This window comes from Haliaeetus albicilla, chromosome 14, assembly GCF_947461875.1.
Source record: "Haliaeetus albicilla chromosome 14, bHalAlb1.1, whole genome shotgun sequence".
Taxonomy (NCBI): Eukaryota; Metazoa; Chordata; class Aves; order Accipitriformes; family Accipitridae; genus Haliaeetus; species Haliaeetus albicilla.
In genome coordinates, this window is record NC_091496.1 from 1,404,854 (window position 1) to 1,425,966 (window position 21,113).

Below are 21,113 nucleotides of genomic sequence, written 5' to 3' on the forward strand. Positions count from 1 at the left end.
GCTGTGATGTCAGCTCAAAAATAAAGATGTGTTGTGGAAACTGGCTTAAGAGTATATTCCTGCTGACACTTTGTACCCTTCACATGTCCGTGCAATACAAAAATTTAGCACTGAATGAAGGTGGATACAACAGATGTCTTAAATAAATCAAATACCAGCATCCTTTCTTGCCTGCTGTCTCTATTGCTGGAAGGATAAAGCCAAAAGACGTTGGTGGCGTGTCAATGCTAGCTAAAAGCAGACCTCAGCTTTGACCCGGTCCCTTCCCGACGTTCTCCTCTTCTGGTGCTTCCTTCCACCTCTTGGTAGTCAGTGCCTTGCTCAGCTAAAGCTAAACCCAGCTTGTGGCAATGTTTAAAGGGTTTAAACCCTTAAAGGGGTTGAGGGCAGGGTTTATTATAAAGTCTAGTTCTAGTTCTGCCTAATTTGGTTCATGACTTATTTTTCTTTTCGGCATGTACTTGCCTATCAGTCATGGATGTGGAAGTACTTGGAGAGCTCTGAATGCAATTATTAATATTACCGTGGCACTTGAAATAGTTGCATTGAATGTCCTTGAAGAGATGATGTGGGAAAGGAAAATGTTAATTGTAATACGAATTATTCACCCTTTGTTAGACTTCTAGCCTATCTTGCTTTGCCAAGAGCATCATTTCACACAAAACCTGATGCTTTGATGAAGCTGCTCAGCTGTCGAGGGATTTGTTTAGAAAAAAAAAAAAGAAAAAAAAAGAAAAAAGGTTATTTCAGGCCAACAGCTTCTTAGAAAAGGAATATAAAAACTGATGTGTGTGCGCAAAGACCCCGTCCTGCCGGGATCAGAGGTGTTAATCCACAACACAACTCTTGACTGTAATATGAGTTTGACGTGGTTTTTTTTTTTTTTTCTCCCCTGTGTGTTTCCCGATCTGGTGTCATTCTGTTGTTTGGTTTAAGATTAGCAGAAAAAAAGAGCTCCCAGGTGCTGCTGCAAATCCTCTCCCAGGTCCTTTCCTTCCTCCCCAGCAGCTTGCGCTGGCTGTCCCTGGGCCAGCTCAGACTTGGGTTCACAGAGGACTCTGAATTAGCCACCTGAGACCCCCGTCACCTTTATTCTTCACTTACTGGCTCAAAAAGCAGAGCACCAGCTCTGTAGCATTACCAGCCCATCTCAAGTGCAATGTCAAGTGCTGCTACTTAAACCACTGAGCTTGAATTTGAGTTGCCAGAATGGGATCAAATTCTTTCTGGTTAGATGACTTCTTTAAACAAAACTAACTTCTCAAAATACCCCAAGGGGTTAGTTAATAGAGTCAATTAATGGCTTTCAGTATTTTGGAGATGTAAATATTTAACCCCATTGCCAGATTGAGTCAGTTTATGCTCGTAGCAAAGTCCAAGGAAATTTGCAATTGGAAGTTGTGCTTCCACTTTCCCTGAGATTTAGCACAAATCGTGAACACAGTGGGAGTGACAATGGTTGGCTTACAAAGTGATGAGCACTGGGAATTAAAATACTTCCTAAAACTATAAGCCTGTTCTCCTGAATGCTTAAATATGGCCCAGTAGCCACATATAGAGAGAATTAAAAGGGATGTTGAGCTGCTGGTGTGGTTTTGAGATGCGCCGTGTCCCTTGGGCAAGGCAAGCGGGCTCTGAGAAGTTTTATGTCTGTTGAAATGTGTGTGATGCTTGTGGAGCCCTTTGGGGTGACTAGCTGAAGGCTGGTGCTGATGTGAGCAGGGAAGCGTTAAGACAAGTCCAACCTGAGGTGCACGTGCGTGGGGCACGGAAAGGTTGCGTTTCTACTGTAAAATCACTAATAATCATCTGTAAGAACAGATGTTTGGTTTATGTGAAAACCTGGATTTGGGGAGTTTATAGTAAGGAAATACTGATTATTTGGCCTGCTTGCTGCTCTTTTCAACCAAGGGCAGGAGTAAAACAAGCTTGGAGGAAGAGGTTCTTCTATAAATACCAATGTTGAATGTCATTTTCCCCTTAAAAGTGCCTACATAAAAGTGACACTTCTTTACTTATCCTTTCTGTCCTCTGCATGCTATGGAGCAGATCAGCTTTGCTGACTTAAAATAAATATTTATCTCTCAACTTGGCAGTTACTGCAGCCGTAACACGGGCAGGACTGAGCCGGGTTGTGCTCGGCCACTCTCAAACCCACTGGTGGTCTTGGGGCTTCACAGATGTTCCTGGGGAGTCTGAAATCTTCATTCCTTGGTGATTGAAATGGAAATGGGCTTGATTCTTCATCTTGGGTTGAGCAGGTTGCTATTTGTCATGCACAACAATTTTTTGCAATGAGATGAGCTCCATCAAAAAAGAGGGTAGATGCAAAATGCCACAAAATATTAGTGTTACATCCATTGCTGTGGTATTGTTGTAGGCGTTGCTGGTAAATGATAGTTCGTTCTTTCTCTCCAACTTGAATAATTACATTTTGCCAGTCTGCACATTGCTTCATTTACATGCCTTATCTTTCATTTCTTGATTTGTTGTATAAAGTTGTGTACTCTTAAATACAGTGCTCTTAAATACTTATGTTCTCCAGGCGTCCATGCTCCCAACAGTTACAACAGCCTTGAGTGATGTATCTAATCTCAAATGTTTCTTAATATTGAGTGCAGCTGGAAGCGGTATTGGTTATGTGAAATGTTTTTATTTTTGCCTTTTGTATTTTGTACAGCAAATAGGGAGCATCTCATACTGGTCACCACAATAAGCATTGCAACATAGGTCAGTGTCCGCATCAGCTCTACAAATGTTGGGTGGCCCTAATGGGGCTTCTCTTGCGACAAATAACCCTTATCATTAGCATTTTGGAAAAATAAGTTTGTGCATAATGGGGACAGAAGCTTTCTAATTTCTGTGGTTAAAAGAGGAGCTTCAAGGTATTTGAAAGACAAGTGTGTCAATGCTGCATCTGGTGGGGGGTCTGAAGGTAAACCAAGTAGGCAATTTAGCGTACCCTGTTCCCAATTAAATAACAGGAATTGCGATTCAGCCCATAACTGAGATGGTGTCGGTGTCTGCTCAAGGCTGTGCGTTCTTGGGATTAATCTTCTGTATCAGACTGTTGGGTTATTACATCTGACTTAACTATTCATTTCTTTTAACAGATCCAGTTTGCTGACCAAAAGCAAGAATTCAACAAGCGCCCGACGAAGATTGGCCGCCGTTCGCTTTCCCGCTCCATCTCGCAGTCCTCAACAGATAGCTACAGCTCAGGTGTGTGCCATCAGCTGCAGTTACAGCATCTCTGCAGACTGCAGGGTTTGTCCCGCGTTTTGCTCAAGGATCTCCGAGATCTGCTGTGTAGTTGGTAGTGGTGGAGGGAAGGCATGGAAAGAGGGTTGTTACTTTTTTTTCTCATCTTTGTGTATAGTTGGATAGAAAATTGTTACTCTGATGTGCTTAGCACTTCTAATCTCTCTTTATAGTCCTTGTGTGCAGTTGCTGCTGGCTTTCCTCCTCTCTTCCCCTTCCTTTTCCTTCCAGGCTCCACAAAACAGTGTTTCCGTTGTGTTCGTGCTTGCATGTCATCTTCCCTTCCCATTCTTGAATAAATCCATGTGGATCCCACTGCAGGTTTGGACTGACCCGCTGCACATAGAATTGGAATCTTTGGAAGAGCAATGGTGACCTCTGAAGGCCATGCATATGTCTTCTGTGTTTTTCCCGCTGGAATCTGTGAAATGAAACTTTTAGCAAGTTGTGGACTTGCTATACAGTCTTGCTAGCTGTACTTAGGGGAACTCACTGGGGAGGGAGGTTGAGTTTATTGGGGTTTTTTTGTTTGGTTTTAAGTTTCAGGGCTCTTCTGAAGTCCGAGGTATATTTACAAAGATTGGTTTTGGAAACTTGATTTGTCTGGACTAATACTTGGTGGTTGTGCAGCACTGTCCAGAAACCTTCAGGCTCTGGTCCTCCCAGCAGCAGGTTTGTTCCTTTGAGAACAAGGCATAGCAAAGTTTTGTTTTGACTTGTGTAGGTGCTTGAGTTGTTTTGTTTTCTTTCAACATGCATAATTTTCAATGTAAACAACTAAAACTTAATTTCTGGAGCAGTCCATGAAGGTTTCTTAAAACTCAGTCAAAGATAGATTCCTGTGAAAAACAGATTAATTTCATTGAGTGTCATGTTCATCAAACACATTCAACATTTAGAAATCAAACATACAGCAATCAAACATTAACATTTCAAGCTGATGCAAAAAAGGCAGCACAAGAAAGTCCTGAAAACAAGTATCCTGGTGGAAATTGGCATTTTTTCCTTAGAGGAAAGAGTGCAGGCTTGAGAGAACGACTGCTAAAACCTACCTTGACTTTGAGTGAAGAAGGCAAAGCTGTCCTGCACTTCGCAAACAGTCTCTAGTATTATTCAGCAAATAAGTCGCTGTGTGCTGAGGAAGTTCAGTGCCACCGCACTTCCCAGCACATAGGAATGTCACTGGCCCATTCGATAAAACATTATGCCCCCAAGTGGCACCTTTAGCTAAATTTACCCTAGTCCAGTAACACCCACATGGGACTGGTATCATACCTCACCTTCCAGTGTCCTCTTTTCTTTGTCTCTGAATATGTCATTAAGTACCATTACTGTGCTGGAAACCTTATGTCACTTCAGGAGTTGGTTATGAGGATAGTGGCTTTCCAGGAATAGGGAGAGGTCACCAGGGATGCTCTCAAATTGTTCAGGATAGGTCCATCCAGGATCCTTGGCACTTTGAAGGGAATACTGCTTGCTACCTGAAATGTTACAGCTGCTGTCCTAGCTGAGACTGTCACAGAAAGGAATTTGGATCCAATTGCCCATCCCTCAAGGAGTCTTAATGCATCTGATCCCCTCCTGGTCCTGGCCCCTTGAAGAAGATGCAGAAGAAATCAGTTTCCAACACAAGGCTACGAAGAATGGAGATGTAGGCAGCTTGAAACTGGAGGAGGTATTATTCCTCTGTTCCTCATGACTGTGAAGGCAAATGATCAGGCCCTTCTGGTCATGTGTACCAAAACTCATGGTGGAGTACGGTCAAGAGCTCGCAGATGGGTATTCAGTTTGGTGGCCAAGGTCTGGCTGCAGACCTTGCAGGGGTCTGGCTTTATGCCAGAGCCATGGGGAATAAGGAGTATTCACGGTAAAGCTCCACCACAGTCTGTCACTTAGTCCCTGTCCATGACATGGATGTATTTTTTGGATACTTGGCAGGTCACAGTGTACTTGAGGAGAATCTGTGTAGATATCTGCTAGTTTGGAGCATCAGAGACCATGAGAAGCTCCAAGGTGCATCCTACCCTGACCCTCTCAGCTAGATACCTTGGGTATAACAAGAAAGAATTGTATTTTGGAGTGGATGACGTGCTGTGAGCTATGGTTGGGTTTTGGCTGCAGAGTTTGCTGGCCATGGACTAGTCCCATTCTGCAAACTGAAAGCCTGTGGCTAAAAATCAAATCTGAAGGTAGTCCACCCACATTTGCTTGTATGAGGATGTTTTGGGCCATATCCCACCTGCAGCTTCCAGCTGCATGTCTGCTGTTGAAGGAAGCAGGACAGAGCCCGTGAGCTCACACAAGGCTCTCCATGCTGTCCAGTTGCGCGCATGGATGGATGTGAGCCGAATTCTGCCGCGCCGGCCAGCGCCTGTACTGGAGACCAGTCCCCTGTTTTACTTCCCAGAGTGGATGTAGCTGACAGCTACAGCTGAAGTTGATGCCCATCTGAAGTCCTAGTAGTAGGTCTTGACTGTTGAAGCTTTAGAGAACGTCCCTGTTCTTGTGCCTGTCCTGTCATGGTACATGCCATAACCTGTTGGGAGCAAACAGGATAAAACCTGCTGCGTATGATGAACCTGGTTTCATGTTTTTTTCTTGAGCTGTCTGGGGAAGGTGTGCAGAGCACCATGTGAGCGAGCAGTGAAGCATGGAGTGATCCTCTCTGCCAGCACAAGCAAAGAGCTAGATGCCACCACTAAAGGGGGACTGCATTAGTAGTGGAAGGTTGAGGAGCCAGCAGAAGCCTGAGGGGTTTAAACAGAGACATTTTAGCTCTGTTAAGTGTAGAAAGCCTCCACAAACTCAGGATCCGGCTCCTAGCTGACTGCTGCAAAGAGACACTGTGCACAGAACTTGTACTTGAGCCTAGGTGGTGGGCCAGAAGTCTTCCTGATGTAGGGATGGAAAGCCTCTTTTGTGTTTCTCTACTCATTTCCCTGATTCTAAGGGTATCAGAGATGAGCTGGGATCAGACCACACTGTGACAGCTCACTAGATTGAGGTAGTATTATCAGTCCTGCCTATCTCCCATTCCTTGTGGCTGTAACGTATCTCAGAACCACAGTCAGATCAGATGACTGAGCAGATTTATATGAAGTTGCTGTGTAGCAGTAGTGCATTGTCCATAACAGAGATGGTTGCCTGTGTGCTACATGAAAAACACGCTAGATGAGAACCTACAAGCTTTTCACATTTTTCAGCAACCTAGGGTTAGAAGAGCAAAGGTAACTGATGGAGAGGTCATGGCTGTTCAGTCCTCTCTGCTCCTGGCAGAGGCAGTTGCTCACCTCCAGAAGATGCAACTGCTGGAGGCCGTGATCGGATCCTGGGCACACAAACAGTGAAAGCCACGCACAGTCCAATGGCTTCACCCTGGTTCCTGTGGAACGAGCGACTGTCCTTTATCTCCTTTCCTGCCTGTTGGGTTGCTGCTTCTTTCATGCTGCCTTGTATGCTTGGAGGAATCTCCAGAGCCTCCTCCAGAGGCTTGGAGGAGCTCCCCAAGGTTGGGGACAACCTGCATGACCCATCACTCCTGCAGTGGCTGCGTTCCCACACAAAGGGCTTTTAGGATAAATTGAGGAACATGCCTGCCATGTCCTCTCCAGAGGGACATCAGCCCCGGCTCCATTTGCACTTTGTAAGACACCTGGATTATATTTGTAACATTATCATCTTGGGTAGCATGTTTTAAGCTGGCATTAACGATTAGACTTCTCTAATACAGGTCTGTGATTAATATATTTGTACAGGTTTTACAACTCCATCTGATATCTAATCAGCAGGGTATATTTTATGCCTGTCATTTTTGAAGACTAATAGGCTGATTAGGCTGGCTAATGTCATTGTGTTTGCTTCCAATTCACAGCTGAAAGAATTTGGAGCAACTTTGGGGAATTCTCCTCTGCCACTTGCACTTAGCATCTCCTGCTAAAGCATCAGCAATTGCAATTAATTAGATTGTGAAAGTATTATATTTCCCTCCTAATGAAAGCTGCTAGACTGACAGTCAAGACAGAAGACTTCTGCTCCCACGACGGTTGCAGGATGGGTAGATAAATCCCATTAGTACCTCTTGGCATGGATCTTCGTCATTCTCCTTTTAAGGCTGAGCAGTAGCACAGTCTGAACAACCCATTAAGCCCTCCTGGGATGGGAAAAGGCTAGAAAAGAAGCAGCATGAGGAGCAGAGAGATGATAATGGAGGGGAAGAATCATAGAATCATTCAGGTTGGAAAAGACCCTTAAGATCTTTGAGTCCAACTGTTAACCTAACACTACCAAGTCCACCACTAAACCATGTTCCTAAGCTATATGTCTTTTAAATACCTCCAGGGATGGTGACTCCACCACTTCCCTGGGCAGCCTGTTCCAATGCTTGATAACCCTTTCAGTGAAGAAATTTTTCCTAATATCCAATCTAAACCTCCCCTGGCACAACTTGAGGCCGTTTCCTCTCATCCTGTCACTTGTTACCTGGGAGAAGAGACCGACCCCCACCTGGCTACAACCTCCTGTCAGGTAGCTGTAGGGAGCGATAAGGTCTCCCCTCAGCCTCCTTTTCTCCAGGCTAAACAACCCCAATTCCCTCAGCCACTTGTGATAAGACTTGACCTGTAGACCCTTCACCAACTTCGTTGCTCTTTGGGCACACAAGAGGTACGTGGAGGTCCCAAGGTTTGGAGGTGGTGGGCGTGAGTGTAGAAGTGAGAGAAACCCAAGCAACTCTTCCTTGAGACGTGCTTGGTGGGAAGGCAGTCATCCCAGCATCTCTGCCCAAAATGATGGGGAGGTGCCGGTGCCATTTTAGTGATGCAAGAGAGGCCTGGGTGTGGAAACAGCATCTCTGTAAACAGCCAGTGGTTTCTTGCTCTTCCTGCCCATCAAAACTGGAAAAGTTCGATCAAAATCGTCAGCTGGTCTCCAAAATATGTACCATCTGTGAAGTTACGATGTGGAGCAGCGTGTTCCAAGATGCAATGCGTCACTAACTGGGCTTTTCTAGAAGCAATAATGGGAAAAATGAGGGTGGTGAAACATTGGCCCAGGTTGCCCAGAGAGGTGGTCGATGCCCCATCCCTGGAAACATCCAAGGTCAGGTTGGACGGGGCTCTGAGCAACCTGATCTAGTTGAAGATGTCCCTGCTTATTGCAGGGGGGTTGGACTAGATGACCTTTAAAGGTCCCTTCCAACCCAAACCATTCTATGATTCTATGATAAACCATGAGAAACACTGCTGAACATGAAAACTTTATCACTTGGTTGCTGTAAAGTATGAAGGATGAAAATACTAATGATCCGTTCTGATCTGATTCTTTAAATTGGAACTAAAAGTCTCTTATCTGTATTTGCCATAAGCCAGCAGTTTTCTGTAGTTGTTCCACTTCATTTAAAACAAGTAATTTTTCTCGCCAGGGAAATTAATTGTTTCCTCTGCCATTTGGGAGTGGTTTATATGCCCAGGGACGCGCCGTGGTGTTTAACAGCATCTGCTATTGCAAACCAGGGAAAGGCACTGACCTGACAGCTCAGCTTTGGAGTCGAGGGGCTGTTTTGGCGGTGCACTGGGCAAATCACTTAAATTTCAGTAACTGTTCTTTCCCTTTCTGCAAAACTCAGATAATTGTTATCTGCTTGGACAAAGATTTTGGGGGATCACGTGGTTTATATCAGCCCAGCGCTTTGAATACTAAAGCACTCAGCATTGTGTATTACGTACCACATACATGTTTTGTGGGCGCTGAAATGAGATTAGAACAGTAATATCTTTAATTAAAGGCGATTGACTTCATCCTCCTGCTGTTTCATAACTTTCAAAAGGTTGTACAGAAAAGAAACAGGGTTGGTCTTTTTAGTTGGGCTGTAACAGGGGCAGGTTGCCCCTTTTTTGCCCTTAGTGATGCCAATACTACAAATGTGAGTGGATCCTCATCTAAAATATTAGCAAAGCTAAACTTTGCTGAATTTAGGCTCTGACCTGGTCTTTGCTGGGTCAGGACATGGACTGCAGGTGTCTTCTTTTCCCCCTGACATTTTTCCACTGGATAACAGTGCCTGAGACCTGCTGCTATTTTCGTGTCATTCTCTTTGAAATAATACAATTTATATCAAAATGGTACACAGCTGTATGGAATGCCAACCCCAGTTATGAAGCTTTCATTAATCAACTTTTGGGTGATTTGAGATCATATTTAGGAAACTGCCTATCCCATCAGTTAATTGGATATTTGTAGATTACAGGTGCTAGGAATCTTTTCCTTTCTGTACTTGTTTTTCATTTTACAGGAAAGCAAGGGTAAAATTTACTATTATGTATTAGTATGCTATTACACTACACTAACAATGTTAGTTTAATTCCCATAGTGCTATATGCACTGCTATATATTATATGTACGGAACAGTAAAGAACCACCTGCATATGAAAATCTGTCTACCATCTAGGCGGGGTTTTTTGTTTAAAAAAATTACTTTCAGCCCCCAGAACCAAGATCTATGATTTTAAAGAAACCTCTGCACAGATTAGCTGTCTTCAAGGAAATAATCCTCCTTTAACTAATTAATCCTTCCTTCTGGAGTTCTTGATATACAAGAGCTTGGTATTATATAAGGTGCTCTTTTGTTATAAGCCAGGCTCCTGGTCCTTCAAGAGCTGCTGTGGGATTGTGAACACAAATTCAGAAATATATTGCTGTCAGCATGTTATTTGCAGGGTCGGACTTGCCTTTCACACCCCGCTGAGGATGGCGTCTTTGCAGAGAAATTTCAGCAATGCATAATTCTCCTCCGTAAGCGGATTAAGACCCGAGCGGGTCTCGGGGAGCCTGGCACACCGACGGCAGCAACGCTAAGCTTTTTTTCCTTGGGATCATTCAAGCACTTCACATGAGCCAGAAGAGAAAGTAATCAGCTTGCTGGGTGCTGCAGGAAAGACAAACCCATGGCCATGCTTGGGGGGAAGGGTTTAACTCCTTGGTTTGGGTTTTCTGGCATGAAATTGCTAAGAGAGCCACTGAAATGCTGGGTAGAGGGGTTGTTTGCCTTTACTCTAAGTTATCTGAAGGGGCTCTCAGTATCAATCTTCACCTGAGGTCTGGATGCCTCTGGAAAGCTGCAGCTCTTTGGGAGCACTGCTGGGTAGTGATAAGACCATGGGTTCAACCATGCCATTCATCCTATGACACTGTGTAAGAAATGCTCACCCTTCCTCCTGCCTAATCCTTTGGCACAGAATTGGGGCAGAAGGTTGGGAATCCCTACTGACTGTTGGGTAGAACAACTCCCTTGGCTGTTTGGTGTAGATCATTCCCTCCTGGAGACTGCACCTGGGAGAGAAGCTAGCTCATGCATGCAGCAACACATCACCCAAAGCCCGCAGCTGTTGAGTTTGACTATGCAATGTTTCCTAGGTAAAGATTTAACCAATTCTTTTCCCATGTTGTTGGAGAAAGAGAGCTCATCATCGTATGTGATGCCCTCACACATATGCACATCATTTGCTAGCAATGTATAACATTGGCTAACTCCACTGAGGCTGTTGTGGGTAGTGCTGTTCTACAAAGGTGGTCCTCTTCTGCTTTAACAAATAATGTGATGCCAGGTCCCACATTCATTTTAGAAGTACCATGTGATCTGGAGAGTAAGGACTTGGAATAAAACTTCAGGGCAATTTCAACAGGAATGGGGGATGACCATGTGGATGAGGCTTTTTTGTTGGGTCCTGGAAAGGTCCTCTGGAAAGGAAAGAGGAGTCATGCTTTCTAGTTCATCTCCAAGCCTTACCTTGCATGTTGGTTTGACTGCTGATGCCAGTCCTAGCAAATGAAAGGGGTCTGGTGTCCCACATGGGGGCATATTCCAGAGGAAAGCATGGCACAAAGAGTCTCTTCAGCTGATCCAGATAAACTGGAAGCAGAAGTGGTAGCTAATTCATTGCAGCTTGAATCAAAAATGGACTCTACATGTTATTTTAGTAATCAAAATAAATGGGAAGAGGGATTTCTAACTCCATGAAGGGCTCTGCAGTAAATCACCATGTGTCTGCCATAGACTAGTTGTCTAACCAAAAGTTTGGAGGACACTGATAGGAAAGGAAGACAGTTATTGACAGCAACTGTAATTAATTCTGTGTTCACATGCACATCCATGCCTGATAGCCATATATCATCTTAAACAAGAAGCATAATCTGATTCTATGAGACTGTTTGTTTGCTATCCCCTGTAGGCTCCGTACTATGGAGAGAAGTGGTGCCATCTTTCTTCCTCTTCTCTTATCAAAAGAGCAAGAGGGAGGAGGGGTTAAAGAAGATCCAGAAAGGCAAAAGATGAAATACGTGTCCAATTATTTGTTATTTATAATAGAAAAGAAGGGGAAGATCCAAGGGCTGGATTGAGCTGTCTGTAGATGTACAGAGATGTTGGTTGGAAGGAACCACCAAGGTCATCTCAACCCCCTGCCCACTCAGAGCAGGACATTGCCAGCACAGGATCAGGTGAGCCATGGCTCTCTCTAACCAGTTCCTGAAGTCCTCCAAGGATGGCTCAATGTCCAAGTGGAGAGCAGTGACTAGGGGGGTTCTTCAGGAGTCAGTATTTGGACCGGCGCTGTTTAACATCTTTGTTGGTGACACGGACAGTGGGATTGAGCGCACCCTCAGCAAGTTTGCCGACCACACCAAGCTGCTCTCCGGGCAACCTGTGCCAATGTTGCATTATGCTACTGAGGAAGATGTTTTTTCCTACCATCCCATGTGAGCCTCCCAGGCAGCAACTTGTGGCCATTGCCCTTATGAGGAATGTTGAAATTGAGCAAATCCAAGGTCTGGGAATACCACCAGAACTGAACAGTAATTAACCAGCAGCCTTCACCATGCCGTTGTTTAAAATGAAATAGGGTCTTGTATCTATACTGTCTTAAATTCCAACTCTTAATGTTTTAGAAGTACTCAAAACATTAATAGGTGTTTTTGTTGGCTACCTTAGAGCTGTAAAGGCTTAACATTTGGGAAGAGAGATGGGAGAAGGCCACAGAGGATCTGCAAAGCATGAGGAAATGAGCCCACGCGGGACACAGGCAGTGCTCACGCTAATTACCTCTGGTGTGGTGTTGAAGTAGAGGTAGATGAGAGTGAAGAGGTTGTTGCAGGTAAAAGCTGACTGTGGGGAAATTGTCACTGTAAGGAGAAGAGTAGATCCCAGCTGAGGACGGAGGGAGTCGGCACGTGCACATGGACACAGACACATCCAGCAGATCATCTGCACCTTCCACTGCAGGTGGTTTGGCTTTAGGGAATATTTTGTTCTGTCTCTGACCTCCTTTTCTTCCTCCAGCTGCCTCCTACACAGACAGCTCTGATGATGAGACCTCCCCTCGAGACAAGCAGCAGAAGAACTCCAAAGGCAGCAGCGATTTCTGTGTGAAAAACATAAAGCAGGCAGAATTTGGGCGCCGAGAGATTGAAATTGCTGAACAAGGTAAATGGGGCAAGTTCCTCAAGCTCCACGTTGTCCTAGGCTGTCTTTTGGGGTTCTTCCTTCCCCCAAATCCTCTTCTTGCAAGTTTCAGTATATTGGTGATTTCTTGACACCGTTCTTGTTAGAGATGGGAAGACTTTTATGGGATTTTGTGGGATGGAAAGGAGTTACAGGGTTATGCCATGTAGCTCCAACCAATCAACTACTGAAGGACTACTCTATAGTCAAATGCATTTTGTTAAAATCAGTAGAAAAGATGAAATCCATCAAATAAATTCAACAACTTTGTTTTAGCATGATTGTTTCCAAAAATCCGTAGTAAAGGCAATGCAGTATTTAGGAGCGATATTGGAGAGGCTGATCAGAGCAGCAAGTCCGAAGCCCTTCTCAGCCTGAAGCAGATTTTCCTCCAGCCTCACCTGGGCATTTGCAGGTAGAAATTTGAAAATGTGATGATGCTACATCCGAAATAGTAGGGAAAAAAATTCACAAGGGTTATTGGGTCTTTTTCAGCCATGCCATGACTTACTTGTTGCTTGCTCTCAAGGATTTAGCTTTTTTTGAAGCTGCCACAGCTGTACAAATTCATGGGAGTACCAGATAGCAGGGCAAGAAGTGATGCTGTCTGTTTCTTCTGTGCTTGTCTCTCTTTCCATCGTACTGACGGACTTCTTTTTTATTTTGCCTTTCAGAAATGCCTGCGCTGATGGCTTTAAGGAAGAGAGCTCAGGGAGAGAAGCCACTGGCTGGGGCCAAGATTGTGGGCTGCACACACATTACAGCGCAGACAGCTGTAAGACCCCATCATTAAACTCTAGACAGGGATTTTCCACTGCTTAGCCTCTAAAATAGACCCCAAGTGGTTAATACAGAGATGTGGTCTCTCAGTCCAGCACTGTATGCCAAGTACCCCAAGTGGTTAATATAGAGATGTAGTCTCTCAGTCCAGCACCGTACACCAAGTAAAAAGAGAATGGTCGATTTTATGAACACTTCTAGATAAACAGAGCCTGTGCTTCAAGGTGATGTGATGCGTGTATCTGTAAGGCATTGCTTGAGTAGTGATAACTAAGGAAATTGAATTATCTGTATCATATAAGCAGAAAGAAGTGGTGGTCAGTGATCAGTGCAGTTATGCAAGTCAAGAGCTGTGGTTTTTCCTCCAAACATGGGATAGGAGTGCTTTCTCCTGACTAGATTTGGGACTTTGCTGAGTGAAATCTGCATATATACATATATATATATATATATATATATACACCCACACACATATATATGCTGCATATAGAATATACTCTGAAGTTCTTATTTACTTCATCCATTTAAAATTGTAAAAAAACAAAAATAATTGCAAAATTGTTTTCTGTACAACTCTCTAATGACCCTGATGCTGCTTAAAACCAACTTCAGATACCCCCCAGAAGCTTTCCCATAAATAGCAAATAAAAATCCCAGTTGTGTGTTGCTCTTAGCATTATATATAGCTCCTTGCATTGCTCTTTCTGATGTTTTTTGTTTAAATCCAGGTCCTAATGGAAACTCTTGGTGCATTGGGTGCGCAGTGCCGATGGGCTGCATGCAACATCTACTCTACTCTTAATGAAGTGGCTGCTGCCCTTGCTGAGAGCGGTAGGAACTTCACCCTCTTTGTTCTTTCTGTATTTAAAAAGCTTTGTTACTGCCCCGTTGTATTTAGCTCATTTACCGTCTCTTACAGTTTTTCCCCTTCATTCTCTTCAATTTAGAATAAACCTGTAGGAGGTAAACAGCACAAGATAATCCCTTCCATTGGTCTGAAAATCTTAGAATGATTTTTCTGTGGAGTATAAAAGTAGGTAGTACAAATGATGGTGATGCGCATTATTAGCTGAATGGGCTATGTGAACCTGGAAGTTATTTTGCTAAGAGAAACAAAGCTAAATTTTATTTCAGTTCTGTAAATTTGAGTTGTAACTTTGGCTAAAAGGGGTGAAAGAGAGAATTTTTGGTGGACATAATTCACAAAACAGAAGCTGTCCATGTTACTCTCACCTGGGACATGCCTTAATTTAAATCCTGTTTAACCTGGGTAAGGCCAGAAATTTTACTGTGAGAGGTGGGAGACCCAAAAGAAGCCAAACCCACCGGCTTGCCTGTTACCTGGTCTTGCTTGCTGAAGCTGAATGATAATTGCTCATGAGTCAGGATACATTCAAGTAAATTTGTGGCTAACGTGCCTAACAGGAAGGTAGAACATCTAACTCACAGCAAAAGCTTGATTTTGCAAATAAAAGTTATTGTTGAGAGCGTGTTGCCCTCTCGTCTGGTGGCTAGAGCTTTTTCTTGGGGGAGAGGAAGAAATTAGGAAGGCTAAAGCTGACTCCTATCTGCTGCCTTCAGTATGTGTCTTCAATGTGTATCTCTGAAGCTTCTTCTAGAAGGTAGATGTTGAAAAATCAGACTGCAAGCAAGACCGCAGTGGTGTTGGGAGCCTGGTTCATCACGTGTGGACGTAGGGAGAGCCGATCCCCAAGTGGTTTGCTAAGGCTGTGTTAGCACCCGTCTCCTTCTCTGTGCCAGGGTTCCCCGTCTTTGCCTGGAAGGGAGAATCTGAAGACGACTTCTGGTGGTGCATCGATCGCTGTGTCAACGTCGAAGGATGGCAGCCCAACATGGTGAGATGGGGCTGACTGTAAAATGCTCGGTGCATGGTGAAGCATGGGTAGCTCTCATCTAAAGAGAAGGAGGAGGGGTTTAGTGCTGGTCTGTGTTTTTCTCCTGAATTTGGACCTAAATTAGCAGTTAAGGCTTGGTGCTAACATAGCACTTACCTTCGAAGTGCTTTACAATAACTACACAATGCAGGAAATTAACTTATCTCAGTCTCACAGGTGTGAAGTCAGGGACAAGATGGGTAGGTGACTTCTGCATGTGAATCTTGCCTACCAAGCAAGGTTTCGTTTAACTATTTTCTAAATAAGCATAGCTGCATTAGTGCAAACTTTATGAGGTACTTAGTTGCTATGGGAGTAGCTTGCTACAGTTTAAACCAAACTCATTTAATCTAGCCAGTAAAAAATTACTCAAGATCAGTATGTTCTGAAAAGGAGTTGCATCCATTTTACCATATTCGATTAAATTCACACCTTTGGTTGACGTGATTTTTCTTATCTAGGCAAGGCGTCTGTTTCAGAACAAAAATTAGATTTTTAGGTGATTTCTGCACTTTAAGCCTGCTCTTACTCTATGAACACAAAACCTCAGGTAGCCCAACCCTGTACTTTGCTGGTTTATTCTGCCTTTGTTTCTAGGGAAAACAGAGAACCCTGAACTAGGTGAGCGGAATAATTTGCAGCTGTCAAATGTGCTGTTTTCATCATGCTTCCCGACAGGTTTTGAGCCCTGGAGCTTATGATCTAAATTAGATGAAAAGTAATCAAAGGTGGAAGATAGGCGTGTATCTGTATTGTTTGTTTGCCAATATCAGCTTGTTTGAGGTAGGTTTTTTGTCCTTTCCAGTCTGCACCTGCTCACTTCCTTGCTGTCACCTTTAAAAAGAATTGTGAATGTCAAAAAATCCACCCCCAAGCTACGAATCTGAGTCTAGACATGATAGCAGCTTTCTTCTTCTTCCTGAGGAATAATTTGCCATCAAAAATGTCAGTAATTGAAGAAGTCAGTGTACCAGAATGTGCATATTATGCTTTCCCAGGATCTCTTCAGACCTCTTGATTCTGCGATGTGTCTCCAGCCATCAGTATATTTTCAGACCTGCTTCTGGAGCACAGAAATAATTGCTGGGGAGCACCAAATACCTTGGATCTAGCAGTTCCCAAAAGTCCACGTTTTTAGAGATAAGAAATAGGACGCTGGACACTGGGTGAAGAACAGGGGTGGAAAGGATCTTCTTCATGTGATTATTTCAGGAGAGAGGAGCTGGCAAACTTAGCCAAAGAAGCGAGGTGAAATTTGCCTCTCTGGTCCATCCAGTCTCATGGCTGAAGCGAGATGGACCTACTCTGTTCCCTGTGCTGATGGCAACTTTTTAGAGCATGCACCATATTTTTTCTCTCCTGTTGAGACTGAGTTTCCCCCGATATCCTGAATCAAGGCGATACATCCCCAGGTTGTAGGACTGAGCCTGAGCTGCTGCTCCTGGAAGCCCATGACCTTTGTATAAATCTAAATCTGAATATTCAGTGTTAGGGCTTCTGTGTGGCACTACTCCACAGGAACAGTTAGCCACAAATACTGAGAGTCTCCAAAAAAAGAGATTGGATTTTCTGATGGGAATAGCAGACCTTCAGAGGAGTGCTCTGTCTGGACAGGAATGGCTTAGAGTTTTTTTCTGAAAAATACTGAATCTGCAGCACTGGGAGTTTGGTTTCCTTTGCAGCATAAAATGATCTAGGACCACGCTGCCGCCGGGGGATTTCGATGCCGCCCCCGACCATGCCTGCCTGCCATCTCCTTGCGTTTTCACCAGTCATTTTCTGTAGTTAGTTATTTTCAACCATGTTGCTGAGCTAATCCTAGTTAATTTTAATCAGCTTGGTTTTGGCAGGATCAGCCCCACGGTATCGGCTGTTGTCCCAACAGAGTTGGAAGGGGAACAGGGTGGGACATTTGGTGGCAGCGGGGTCTTAGATGGGTTTAAAGAGGTTGTAAAATGGCACACTAAGACACCAATTTATTTCATGGAAGAGCCAGAGATTTTCTGCTGGAGAAAACATGAAATGGAAGGACTGAGGGAGTGAGAAGTCACAGCCCTTCTGTGCCGATAGCAGTGTGAAATTGGTTACTTGGAGAGAAAAGCACTGAGAGAGGAACACCTACCAAGGGGATATGGATGCACCAAATCAGTCAAAAATCATAAAAATTCAGAGTGAGTACTGCTGTGGAGGAGCAGGACTAGGTATCTCCCGGTGCTTGGGTCAGAGGGTGATCCCATCTCCAAAGAGACAAATGTCCCTGCAGGCACAGGGTGATAGGAGGATGTTTTTTATGGGCACGACGACTCCAGCATGCTGTGCTCCAAGATGAAAGTGCCAAAATCAAGAGGGAGGTTGATGAACTGCAGCCGGCAGCGTTGGTTTGCAGATCATGCCTCTCGGTGGGTGTCAAGCAGCAGCACCGAGAGGCAGAGCGAGGCTCACATCTTTAACAGCTGGTTTTCTGTACGAAAAATTCTTTGCACATCAAATAAAGTCTTTTTTTCCCAAAAAAATCTGCCTGGGAAGAATTGGAATGAAGGCAGATAACCTGTGTAAAGCTGAGAAAACTGCAGGAATATGGGGCACATACCACGGGCTTTGCCGTTGGCCGTTCGGGGCTGCTACACAAAGGTGACCTTCCATCAAAAACTAGTTCCTCCATTGATTTGGTTTGGGTTTTTTTCATCTCCTGCCCTCCTAGGAAAGAGGAAACTGCCAACCCCCAGAATTCTCTCTTAGAAAGAGGATTATGTGCCCTATTAAACAGGGATTAATGAAATGAAGACGTCCTGGGAGCCAGGCTGCTGAATTCCTACCTCGGCTGGCCCAGGAGAGTTTCTCAGCCCATTTAACCCTTACCTGCCTCTGCTTCCCAGCCTGTGAACGGGAGCTGGATCTGGGGGTTCCCTGGAGACTCAAGAGTCGGGTCTGCGTGGGAGATGTGTGCTGTGCTCTGGCAGGACACTATGTGCTTTCCAGACATTCGTGGAGGAGCAGCTGCTACCCACAGCATTCGCCTTCAGTGGAAAATCCCACAATTCGGAGAGAAAAAGGTTGCTATAGTACATAGCATTTCCAAGTAACTCTGTGCCCATGGATGTCAGTGTGGCGGCTCCATGAAGCCACCACGTCATGTCGTGACAAAGCTCAGGAGCGTTGTCTTCGTGCCCGCAATGGGGCTTCTGCCGCAGGAGCGTAGTGGGAGTGTTAATTTTTCCTGGGTGGCTGCAGATGCTGGTGGGAGAGCTGCAGACGCATGTGACAGAAGGTCTCTGTCGAGCTCCACCACCGGCCAACGAGCAGAGATGCTTCTGCCCAGGTTTCACATTTGCATTTTAGGACACCTGCATGCCACACCAGTAGGTTAATGAGGACTGGCTTGGCAGTCAGAACTCTTGAACACTGGTGTAGGGAACATGCAAAGAGAAGAAGAAGGAGGATGATGATGATCCAGTCAGAAGTCTTTGACGTTGATGTAGGGAATATGCAAAGGTGATGAAGATGATGCAGTCAGAAGCCTTTGTTGGTGTAGGGAATATGCAAAGATGATGATAATGACGATAGGGAACATGCAAAGAGGAGTATAATGATGACGGTGATTCAGTCCGAAGTCTTTGGTGTTGGTGTAAGGAACAGGCAAAGAGGAGGATCATGATGATGCAGTCAGAGGTCTGACATTGGTGTAGGGAACAGGCAAAGAGGAGGATGATGATAATAATAACATGGGCCAATGTGCTCTCAACCAGCCCAGCTAGCAAAGGTCCTTGGCACTTCACCTGCCGCTCGGTGAAGTCTGCTCCTTGTTTTCTTTTGAGTCTGAGTCTAATGGGGGTTGTCACACTTCCCACCGTGCTTGGGCACTGCTTGGGCCACCTGAGGCCACCTGAGTGGTGGGAGGACTCGGGGAAATGCACGTGTTTCATTTTTTTCTTTCCTTGTAGCTTTTCTTCTTTCCCAGACACCTCTTTATGGCACCCCAGTGTGTCCGTCTTTGAAGCATTTAGAGCTCAGCGCCCTCCTTGGGTATGGCTGTGTGTTGAGATGCAGCAGGGGATGACCCAAAGTGGTTGGGACTGGGGCCACGTTCATTAAGAGGAAAGCGTGTAGGACACAAACAAGACTTCTAGGAAACTCCACTGGCTATCACCAGCAGTGAGATTTTCTGTAATTATCAGAGATTCTGTACTTACAGAGGTAAAAAATAAGCCTTGGCTTAAAGTCTTTGATTATCCTGGTGACACTATAGCACATCACAAAAATACCTGAATAACGTCAACCCATGCAAAGGTGCATCTAGACATACGTGTTAGATTTTTAGCAGTGTTACGACTTTCGTGTCCAAAGCCATTACCAGGTGCGTTTCCATGTGCTGGAAAACACCTATGCATATTCTCACCAGCAGAGAATAGACAAGCTCTTAGACATCTCTTTTCACTGCAATTTTTAGATTTCTGTGACCAAATTGTTTTCATGTCTGTCCTTTCCAAGGCACTTTTTCAAAGGGCACCTTTACTTGCTCATCTTCAATGTTTTTATTAAAGCTATAAGTCTTTGGCTTTCTCCACCGCCCTGAAATGTGTCATTAGGAGGAAATGGGTGGCTCAGGAGACTCATGATCTGATAAAGAAGGAGTTTGTGCTTCTGAGACTGAGGTTCAAGGCCAGATGAAATGGGCAGAGACCCAAAGTTGTTGTCTAAAAGAGGTTCAGCATTTTTAATATGTAGTGTTTTATGATGCAATTACATTATAATTGGCATTAGTGGCTCTGCACCATCCTCCTTCTCCATCCTCCTCCTTCTCTATCCTCCTCCATTAGCAGTTATATTAGAAAACCTGATGACTCTGTATGGTTCAAAGTCTTTTCCATCTGTGCTTCTGGGAGATGGGGAGAGCGGAGCTTCCACAGCTGTTTCCCACATTTCCTCTGGTCTCATTATAAACATCAAGGTCTGCCGTGTTTGTCTGACCTGTTGCCTTTCCAGCACAATATTGATGAAGCAGCACTCCTGCTCTGAATAGTCAAGCAGAGTAGTCTCACTAAGCTGTCACAATGTGGTATCTGAAATGCCAAAACATGGGCTTGATTAGGAATGATTTGAGCATGTGATTTATCCCTTGTACCTTTTTGGGGTCAGCAGGCCTTAGTGGATCTTCAGAGTAGTGACTTTGTGGTTATTTTTATTACAGATCTTGGATGATGGAGGCGATCTCACTCACTGGATTTACAAGAAATATCCCAACATGTTTAAGAAGATCAAGGGGATAGTAGAGGAGAGCGTGACTGGTGTCCACAGGTAACAAGACAGGCTGGACTGTGAGTACGGAGATGTTGGGACAAAAAGACCATCTTCTGCCTCAGGGCACCTGTAGCAAAAGATCCCCAAGCTGTAAGATGCCACAGACTCGGCTGAATGTTGAACCTCCTAATACACAGTCTGTGGTTTTCCTTCAGCTTGGGCTTAGCTTTTCCATAAGAACTGTTTTAAATCTCTCATATAGTGAAAGCAACTTGGAACCACTGCTCTGAATTTCAGATGAGGAGGAGAGGCAGCTACTGACCATTGTGTGGGTGGAAAAAGTGCACGAGGTCTTGTTTTTCCTCCTGTGAAATAGGGGCAATGGTTACCTCACCTCATTTTGCAGGTGAAAAAAGGAAGGGCTGAGGGTGTTGCACAGGAAGGGG

The 21,113-nt window shown here is 44.5% G+C and overlaps 1 protein-coding gene across 3 annotated transcripts in view; it reads left to right on the top strand.

Moving 5' to 3' along the window:
• Positions 1-21,113, top strand: part of AHCYL2 (adenosylhomocysteinase like 2) — a 107,566-nt gene that overhangs the window by 71,401 nt on the left and 15,052 nt on the right. For all 3 annotated transcript variants that reach the window (XM_069801477.1, XM_069801478.1, XM_069801479.1), the window contains exons 2-7: positions 3,114-3,222; positions 12,593-12,736; positions 13,429-13,529; positions 14,263-14,365; positions 15,296-15,390; positions 20,618-20,724. In XM_069801477.1, coding sequence (XP_069657578.1) covers positions 3,114-3,222; positions 12,593-12,736; positions 13,429-13,529; positions 14,263-14,365; positions 15,296-15,390; positions 20,618-20,724 — 659 coding nt within the window. The remainder of the gene's footprint in view (positions 1-3,113; positions 3,223-12,592; positions 12,737-13,428; positions 13,530-14,262; positions 14,366-15,295; positions 15,391-20,617; positions 20,725-21,113) is intronic.